The following is a 9,094-nucleotide window of genomic DNA, read 5'->3' as shown; positions in this document are numbered from 1 at the left end:
AGCTTACCATGGAACCTCCTGCTGCTGTAGAATAAGCAGTACTTCCTGTAGGAGTGGCTACTATAACTCCATCACCTTGTACCTATAATAGCATTTATTCGTCAATACACACAAGCAGTGAAATTTCATCCATGCAGGGAAACTTTTTACTCAAACACTGAGATGTAATTATTGTACGAACCTTCGTGATAAGACGGTCGTGCTCATAACATTCGATCTTAGAAAGGTATGGGTTGGATCCTCGATCAACAACAATCTCGTTCAGAACATCAAACACTTTACCAGGCATTGCCTTGCCGTTACGATAGATTTCGCAACGAAGACGCATTCGAAGAGTTATATAAACCCCATCTAATGTGTTATTCCCATGGATGACTCGTTTGAGGTCTTGCCTGAAGTCCTCAAACTACAAATGGAATTAATACAAAAATATATATAAAAAGGCTGTCGAAAGAACAAGAATACTTAGACATAGTTAAGATATAGAATATGTCAAAAGGCTTACTGGATGTGAAGTGAGAAATCCAAGGGACCCCAGATTAAATGAAACTACGGGAGGGACAGCTCCTTTGAACAAGTTTGATGCATGTAATATCACCCCATCTCCCCCTAAGCATGCCACAAAATCAACCCTTTCATGGAGATCGCTGAAATTCAAACAAAGCCAATCATAATTGAGCCATTGATGATTGATTCGTCGCTGATGTCTACTTAACTTATTTTGTACCTTGTGTCCTGAATGTAAAAGGTCTGGACAAAGCCAAACCCTGGAATCCTGGCAAATACATCATGCACCTCAGGTTCAACCAGAACATTCATCTTCTCTTGATGATACAAGAAAGATGCAGCCTAAAAACAAATTTGAAAGAACAACAACTTTTCATGGATTTCCTAAAATTCAGGCAGCCTTAATGCAGAAAAAAAAAAGAAGAATAATTTAGATTTAAAAAGCAAAACTTTCACCTCTTTAGCTTCCTCCATCAGTTCCATCCCGAGCTTCTTCAGCAGTAAGACAGTTTTTGGGGTAGTTTTCCAAAGAAGCATCTGTTGTTGAGTACTTGGATGTGTGAAGGCTAGAGAGGATTCTGTCACCTTTTCCCTTGTACACGACACTCCATCAGTTCTGACTAAGAACATCTCTGCTTTCTTTCTCGACTGCACCCTTACTACGCCAGTGGCGGAAGCACACATATTTCCCTCAATAGCTTCATCATCACTGGAATCCGAGGAAGAACCACTATTGTTTCTCTGTGACTCTCGAATAGAATGGGAACCTACAGCGCGACTTAAGTTATCACTAGGATGCACAACAATAGGCTTTGCAGAGATGCCATTTCCCCTGTTGTCCAACATACTTTTGGTGGGATCAGAACTATGCGCATTTCCATTTGATAACTTCCCATTGCCAAAATCTGAACTTTTAGAACTTGTAGGAAGAAGGGTCCCATTGGAGTTTCCTGACTCCGCAAGTCCTCTTACGGAATCTATATCAAAAAACTGATTTCCGTTTGTCACACCAGTATATGAAAACTGCGGAGTTGGCACTGTTCCCAATTTTTTGGACGGATTACTAAGATAACCAGCAGGAGCAATACTTTTGCTCCTTAGGAATTTAGACATTTCTTTTCTTGAAAAAATATTGCCTGGTGGAACTTGAGATCTAAGAGGATCGCTCACCATCGTAAATTCTGATGCAGATGTATCTCCCTCATTGCTTCCAGATTCTTTCCTCTGGTTTGAAGCAGATTTACTATCAACCTCATTGATTTCAGAGACTTTAGCAGTATGCTCATCAGTTACACCCTTACCAGATACTAGAGCATTTAATCCAAGCTTAGCTTCAGAAACCTCCCCACGCTTTGACTCTTCTGAGACTGGAATTTCCTTTGTGATCGGACGTGTCATGTACTGCTTCCACCTAGAAACCATCGCAGAAGTTCTCCAAACACCTTCTTTACTGTGAACGTAAATCGGCCTTTTGTTGCTATCTGATACAATAGAAGCAAACAGCTCGACCTGCTGAGCTTTAGGGGCCATCCTGACTTCAATTGGAATTTGCACCATTGCAATTTTCCCAAGGGAAATTGCATCATCAAGTGCCGCCTGATAAAAAGTATCCTTCACGTTTTCAGCTCTCAAGTCAACAATTGTTTTAAATCCATTTTCAAACAACCACTTCAACCCTTCTTGTGTTACCTGTCCTCCCCTCCAAAAGGCAATCTCAGACTCGTGGGAATCAGTATCCTCTTTCATATTTGGCGAGTAAATAGGGTCCCAATTCGCAAAAAGTGTTTGACAAGGATAATTATCACTGCGTGGAAAACCTGCGTCATAGCAGACATTTTTCAGCTTCTGTAGTTTTCTCCAGACAATGCCACTTCTTTCATCATCGGGAGTCAGATAATTCTCGAGGGCAATGTGTAAGCTTTCACAACACCGTTTCATTTCACCCCTGAAAACAGCAAGCGGTGGAAGCGATTCCTCGGCAACCCCAACATCATCCAAATTAAAAGAATTCATAGAAGATGACCTCCCGGAAAGAATTTCTTTCCTTCCTTTGTTTAAAAGAGATAATATACAACCAAGCACTGATACTATCTTGTCTTCCAATAGTGGTTTTTCCTCAGGTGAAAAATCATACGGTACCCGACATTCACCAGTCACAGGGTTGCACAATGTCTCCATCAGCGCTCCATGTAGTCGCTCAGCTGATCTAAAAATCCTACAATATGCCTCAACCTCAGCAATGTCCCCTGGAACTGGACCAATCCAAGGCAGGTTTGATGTATCACGCGATTTCACAGCCTTAAATATCAAAAGTGAATGAAGTCAGTCGACCAGTTCATAACAAATCAGCAAAATCAATAAATTAAAGTACAACTCCGATCAGCAAATGATTCGATAAGCTAGGTTCGCAGCAGCCGAAGTTGCAAAGATGAATACAGAATTCTAACCTAAGAATCTAGTCGCAAACTCTGTCTCTCTTTTAAGTTAATTTGATGGAACAAAGAAGAAGGAAGTGGAGTGGATAGAAGAAAGTAACCTGAGAATCCAAACCTAAATCGGGAGAAAAAGCCTCAGAAAGCTGCGCTCTGATCACAAATCTCAAACGGCATTTAAACGAGACATCGTTTCTCCGAAACCTGAACACGAACGGAAGTAATCGTCCGTCGGAACTCCAATCAACGGAGAAGTGGAGGCGGGGAGAGATTCCGGTGGCGGGAGAAAGCCGACTCATGACGACGAAGTGAGGAACGAGGTAAGGGAAAGAAGAAGAGCATAGGAGCATGAGAGAAACTCGAGAAACCGCTTCAGCTGAGTGGCGGATAATATTTTGAGATGATGAACAAGTTTTGGAAGTTTGCAGTAATTTGGTGGACCTCGTGGATTCGTCCTCTTCATGGCCGAAGTGCTTCCAATTCCAATTAAAAACTTGTGCATCCCTTTCCCACTTTTGTGATTGTGACTCGGTTGACACTTGAGCAAACTGCGTGCACTCCACGCGCCCCAAATCCAAACAAATATGAATGAACAAGCAGCTTTACCAGAATTCTTAAATTATGTACATATATATATATGATTAGATTTGAGATATGTTGATAAAAATGTTTTTTAACTCATCATATTATAAATACGGGCTATTACCAATCAATCTAACGTATAACAAATATCTGAATAGTATCCATACGATTACAAAGGTACAGTAGAAGGTTTCACAGGGACAAATAAGAAGAATCCATTATTCATCATAACAAACAAAGAAACCCAAGGAAAACGAACGCTACTCAAAGAACAATAGGACACTCTCTCCCAAAAAAAAAAAGAATAATCCTTAAAAAGAAAAGACAAAAAAAATTATATATTAACAATAAAAAATGAAGCAAGCAAAGGGGGAAAATAAAGAAATGGAAGATACATAATAACTCTTCGACTGGTAAATTCCAACTATAAAAAGCAGCAATGTATATGATATGTGGATCATATTCTTCATTGTCACACACGTGGGCTTGGTTGGGGACTAGAAGGCATTCCAATTATCAGAAGAACTCCGTGGTGTCTCTGCTGAAGTTGTCGTTGTTTTGAATGGTCCTGTAGAACCAAATGGGTCATGGTCGTCAAACCCAAACCCATGACTGTAATCAGAGTCTCTTGTGCTTCCCATTGAGTCGAATCTCGTCAATGAGGCTTTAGGTGTCTCGGATGCGTTGTTGTTGCCGGATGAATCAAAGCTTTGTGCATTGAAGGAATCATATCTTTGATAGTTGAACGAATCAAACCTGGATGCAAATGGGTCAGGCTCGCTCGTGCTACGCATCGAGTCTGTGCGGGATAGAGAGAAAGCGTCGTTGTTGTTGCTGTTGAATGAATCGAAGCGGGAGAAGCTGTTGGTAGAGAAATCATCGTGTGCAGGTGTACTTGGAACAGAGTCAAACATGAAGGGGCTTCTTCCTGGGAACAAGTTGTCTGAACGAGGAGTCTCTGATGCAAATGGCTTCCCACCAAAATCAGACGTGCTATAAGCAGGAGTGCTCGGGACAGAGTCATCGAAAAATGATTTCTTCTCGGCAAACAAGTTGCCTGGATAAGCAGGAGTGCTCGGGACAGAATCGTCAAAGAAGGATTTCTTCTCGGCAAACAAATTGCCTGGATAAGCTGGAGTGCTCGGGACAGAGTCATCAAAGAATGATCTCTGTCCTGCGTAAGAGGCATTGTTCGTCGCTGGAGTGCTCGGAACTGAATCAAACACAGAAGGTTTTGCAGGGGAAACGTCGTTTGCATTTGCTGGTGTGCTTGGGACGGAATCAGCAAATATAGATAACTTAGGAGGGAGGAAGTCATTTGAAATGGTCGAACCGGTTTTTATAGGCTTAATACTGAAGTCATCAAATCCAAATCCAAAGCCAAAACCACTGTCATACTTCTCATGATCCTTGTCCTGCTTAAAACATTACAAAAGTTAGTAACATAAAAAGTAACGATTCTTTCATGTAGCTATACAAAGGTATATATATATGAACGCCACAAACCCCAAAGTTCGGGGTGTGCAAATTGGTTTACCTTTCCGTTGTCAGGGTTGAAGCTTGAAACTGAATCTGTCTCATCGTGAGAGTCATAATTTACAGTTTTGCCAGCAGGAGCAGTAGATTCACCATCATCATGGCCATTTTCACTGGAAAATTAACATAGACAATGTAAATCACTGAGATGTATTCTGCTCTGTAGGACCATATTATACCCTATTTCCCTCTATTTGCAGTACTTTTCACGGGAACGCATAAATTCCACAATTAAGAAAGGTGCAATACAAAACACATTAGGACTAGCACAATAAACATACCTCCTCGTATCTTTAGTTCTGGGTGAACTATCAGCTTCAATACCATTTCTAACATTAGAGTCATCCAGAGATCCGTTTTTATCTCTGGCATTAATATCGGATGTTTTACCCTCTGGCTGCTCCGATGTTGGTTCCTTCTCAGAAGCCTCTTCACCACTGCTTTGCTTTTTCCCCGTTTTGGAGTCAGCATCTGAAGATAAAACATCTTCACCTTCTTTTGTAGAGGCAGTGACTTCATTCTTCCACGCTGATGATTTTTCCTTTGGTGGGGCTATGACATTTTGGATATCAAGTGTCAGCTCCTTGACAAAGGTAAATCCTGGAAGTGAAGAAAAAATAGGATGTGAGTTTCAAGTGTTTCAACTGCAAAATCCATAAAACTATTTTGGAAGATACGTCACCCAAAATATATATAGAAACATATTGATATTATATCTAAAGCCATGCTTCCACAATAATCTCATCTGAAAACAACATCTAAATCTAAACAGCAAGTATACCTTCCTCCTCTAGCTTATCCCAGTCTTCATCCCAATCAGCAGTACCTTCCTGGATTCCAGGCTGCCAACCTGTAAAAAAGAGATAATTCCATGAATATAAACAAAGGAATTAATTACACTACAGATATACAGTTGTACAGGTAGAAATTCTTCTGTCAACTAGCCAAAAATACACAAATAAACCCCCCAAATATACCGTGTTTCCTTAAGTACATAAGCATCAACGTTTAATCAAGATTGTATATAAGAATATTGATAGATTCTAAACTTATACAGAAAAAGGTATGGTAAACCAACTCCTGGCACTGGTCACAAAATTTAAAATGCTAAGCGTGATTTTTATCCAGAGAGGAGAAGGGGTAAATCTATACCGAAAGGAAGCTCAACCAGAGAAGTGGGTTTCCCACGTACTCCATATTGTTTGCAGCGCTCATTCAAATTTTTAATCAGTTCCTCAAGGCCTGATTGGATGTGTTCAGTGCGCTCCTACAAGACAACCTTCAGCAAAATACAACTACAAATCACATTCAATTAACCAGCTAGCACGTGTGGCTTACCTTAATAACACTATCATCAAGTTTGCCTTCTTCAAATTTGACTATTGCCTGGTACAATTCCATTTTCTTCTCCTACAATTTTAAGGAAGGTTTATCATTATTTTTGAAGGGGTCATCCAGCTTACAGACAATTCAAAGTAAGGCATGCTCCTGGGAAGATAATTCTACACTACCTGTATATCACGGAATGTGGCCTCTTCAATAGTTAATTTAGAGCCAACATTACCAGACTTCTTGTATTTCTCCTCGTATTTTTTTGCTAGAGATTCAAGCTGTGGAGTACATGTTCATTATGTTAGGTAATCAAACTGGATCTCTAAATACGATCACAAAAGAGGCTCGGCAACAGAAACTCTATACCTCACGTTTATCACCAGATACTCTCTCTGTGATCTCATTGTACCGGTTGTCACATCTGCTTTTGTATAAAACCTATAACCATGGAACCAAAGGTTAGAGAACCAAACTGATTGTTAGTTTGTAGGAGGAACCTGAAGACAACTGCATTCCTACAACTTTTGAGATTACTTCAAAAAAGGCCAGATCAAACAACACATATATAATTGATCGTAGTTCGAGCAAGCTGGAGAAGCAGAGATACTTACAAGTTCTTGCATCTTAGCACGGAAGAAATCAATTTTCTGCTTAGAATCAGCTATTTCTTTTTCGAGTTCATCCACCTAAACACCAAACACACACGAATTAAAAACGAGGCAGTCATACTAGTTTTGAAGTTACGCCAGTAATATCACATGAATAAAAGGTTGGGAGGAGATGTGATAGAGAAGGGAAACTCAAAAGACGATTAGAAACAAATAAATTATTCATAATTCTCAATGGCAGTTTAATATCTTCCATGCCAATGAAATTAAGATCGACTGCCACTGTCAATTATAAATTGTAAGAATATCTTCTAATGTTGACTATGGCTACGCAAATCCACAAATTTTCATATTAATGCCATAAGAAGGGGGCAAAAGATAGCTTCAGATAAAAAATGCCAATTTTTTTTTTTGAAATCACGATAACCAACGGAATTCACCACATTAACAAATTAAAATCAGAGAGAAACCAGAGAGTGCCTTTTTATCAACAGCAGTTGCTTCTTCAAACTTCGAGTTGAGTGACTCCTGCTCCTCCTTGCTAAGTTGATCCACCAGCTGTTTTTCCAACTCAGGCATTTTACGTTTCGGCTGAGTGGGCGGGACCATTCCATCACTAGAGGATAGAGGACCTGGCCTTGGAGGCTTTCCTTTGGGACCAGCTGGTGGCCTCAAGGCCCCAGGAGGTTGTTGCTGTTGGAAACCTACAATATTTGGTACATAAATGAATTAACCTAGTTTGGCAAAAAAAAAAAGAAAGAGGCAAGTAATACAGTATGTGCAATCGCTTACCATGTGGATGTCCCCAGGATGCATTGCCATGCGGTGCCCCAGATTGACCAGGAGCGGTAAACATGCTCTCACTATGTATTATAGAGCTTGGGAACATTGGAGGAAGAGGTCGGCCCTCTCTGTTACGCTCCATTAAATAGACCGCAATACAGAACTCCCGCAAGGAGAGCATGCTGTCATTATCTTGATCAGATAAATCCCATACCTGCTTCAAAGCCTCTGTAACAACAAGGACCAGCATGACCACATAAAACATTCCGCAATATTCCCCACGGAAAATTTAAAGAAAATTCAACAAATTATACTACACGAACATTATATCTCTATCGACCTATAATATAGTCTACACGAGGACCATAAGAGTAAATACTCAAGACGAACCAGAAATGGCAGTTAATCAAGGTCCAAACAAATATTCAGAAGTGCCATTATATTATAATCCCCGTTCACAATTGTAACAAGCTCAAATTGAACCACTGTTAACGGAGAAAGCAACAAAAAAGTAAGTGTAGCCTACCTCTTGGAAGCCTCCAACTTAAGAACAGATTCCGAGCCTGGTTCCCAGTGATCTTTCCGTCCCTATCAGTGTCAACTTGAACAAAAACCTTGGTATATTTCTGGACATCAGCTGGAGTCATTTTTGGCCAAGGGGGTTGGGAGTGGACTTGGGGCCGGGGTTGTTGTTGGGAGTGAACTTGGGGCCGGGGTTGTTGGGAGTGGGGGTGGGGTGGACGCTGGGCCAATTGACTGGAAGCTGAAATTCCAACTCCAACAGAAGAGCCAGGTGGACCAGAAGCCACACCTGAGGGAGCATATGGTTGCCCTGAATTTCCAGTCAGCTGATTCTGAACGCCAACAGCATGCTGGCCCAATGAACCCTGTTGTGGGATTGAACTTTGCCTAACTACAGGCTGTGTGATCTCAGGGGCTTTGACAGTTCCAGCAGAAACAGATGAGATGCCCATTGTTGATGCAGTTCCCGTAGTATGTTGTTTTGGCTGCGTGGGAGCAACTGAAAAGACATCTCCGAAAAGTGAGTCAGAGGCAAACCCGTTTCCTGATGCAGCCAGTTCCTTGGGATCCTTGGCCACCAATTGACTGGATGGACCATCTGAAACACGAGCACCGAAAGTAGCAGATGATTCTTGGGGTCTGGCTGTAGTAGAGCTTGTTACTGCAGGTGTCATAACTGGTGTTGGTGCAGTAACAGTGGAGTTAGGTGCAGTCAAACCATATGTACTTTGACCCGAAGGAATTTGAGAATTCGTGTTCCCAGAGGGGCCAACACTTCTCCCGCTGAGCCAA

The 9,094-nt window shown here is 41.1% G+C and overlaps 2 protein-coding genes across 3 annotated transcripts in view; both read right to left on the bottom strand.

Annotated features, from left to right (window-relative positions):
- LOC104776280 (NAD kinase 2, chloroplastic-like) overlaps window positions 1–3,417 on the bottom strand; it is a 5,158-nt gene extending 1,741 nt beyond the window's left edge. Inside the window, exons 1-6 of one of the 2 annotated variants that reach the window (XM_010500315.2) lie at window positions 3,044–3,417; window positions 964–2,805; window positions 728–849; window positions 506–647; window positions 182–406; window positions 8–82 (exon numbers count right to left, since the gene is read on the bottom strand). In XM_010500315.2, the coding sequence (XP_010498617.1) occupies window positions 8–82; window positions 182–406; window positions 506–647; window positions 728–849; window positions 964–2,805; window positions 3,044–3,289 (2,652 nt within the window). In that variant the 5' untranslated portion in view covers window positions 3,290–3,417. The remainder of the gene's footprint in view (window positions 1–7; window positions 83–181; window positions 407–505; window positions 648–727; window positions 850–963; window positions 2,806–3,043) is intronic. The other variant, XM_019243588.1, reaches the window with a different exon arrangement.
- On the bottom strand, window positions 3,642–9,088 carry LOC104778814 (epidermal growth factor receptor substrate 15-like 1). The gene is made up of 12 exons (XM_019243587.1): window positions 8,307–9,088; window positions 7,790–8,008; window positions 7,478–7,701; window positions 7,001–7,075; window positions 6,756–6,827; window positions 6,569–6,667; window positions 6,396–6,467; window positions 6,210–6,324; window positions 5,839–5,907; window positions 5,339–5,657; window positions 5,059–5,170; window positions 3,642–4,936 (listed from the first exon to the last, which is right to left on the bottom strand). The coding sequence occupies exons 1-12, from the start codon at window positions 8,974–8,976 to the stop codon at window positions 4,019–4,021; spliced, it is 2,964 nt and encodes a 987-aa protein (XP_019099132.1). The 5' UTR covers window positions 8,977–9,088; the 3' UTR covers window positions 3,642–4,018.

This window comes from Camelina sativa, chromosome 3, assembly GCF_000633955.1.
Source record: "Camelina sativa cultivar DH55 chromosome 3, Cs, whole genome shotgun sequence".
In the NCBI taxonomy this organism is placed as follows: Eukaryota; Viridiplantae; Streptophyta; class Magnoliopsida; order Brassicales; family Brassicaceae; genus Camelina; species Camelina sativa.
The sequence above is the reverse complement of the archived record's forward strand: the minus strand, read 5'-3'. Positions and strand labels throughout refer to the sequence as shown.

Bases quoted from the DNA above. Each gene is read 5' to 3' on its own strand.
- LOC104778814 (XM_019243587.1), bottom strand. From the start codon at position 8,976: ATGACACCTGCAGTAACAAGCTCTACTACAGCCAGACCCCAAGAATCA. The intron at 5,171-5,338 runs GTATGTTTATTG...TTAATTTTCCAG, and splicing joins AGAACTAAAGATACGAGGAG to TGAAAATGGCCATGATGATG. The intron at 4,937-5,058 runs GTAAACCAATTT...TGTTTTAAGCAG, and splicing joins TCAACCCTGACAACGGAAAG to GACAAGGATCATGAGAAGTA.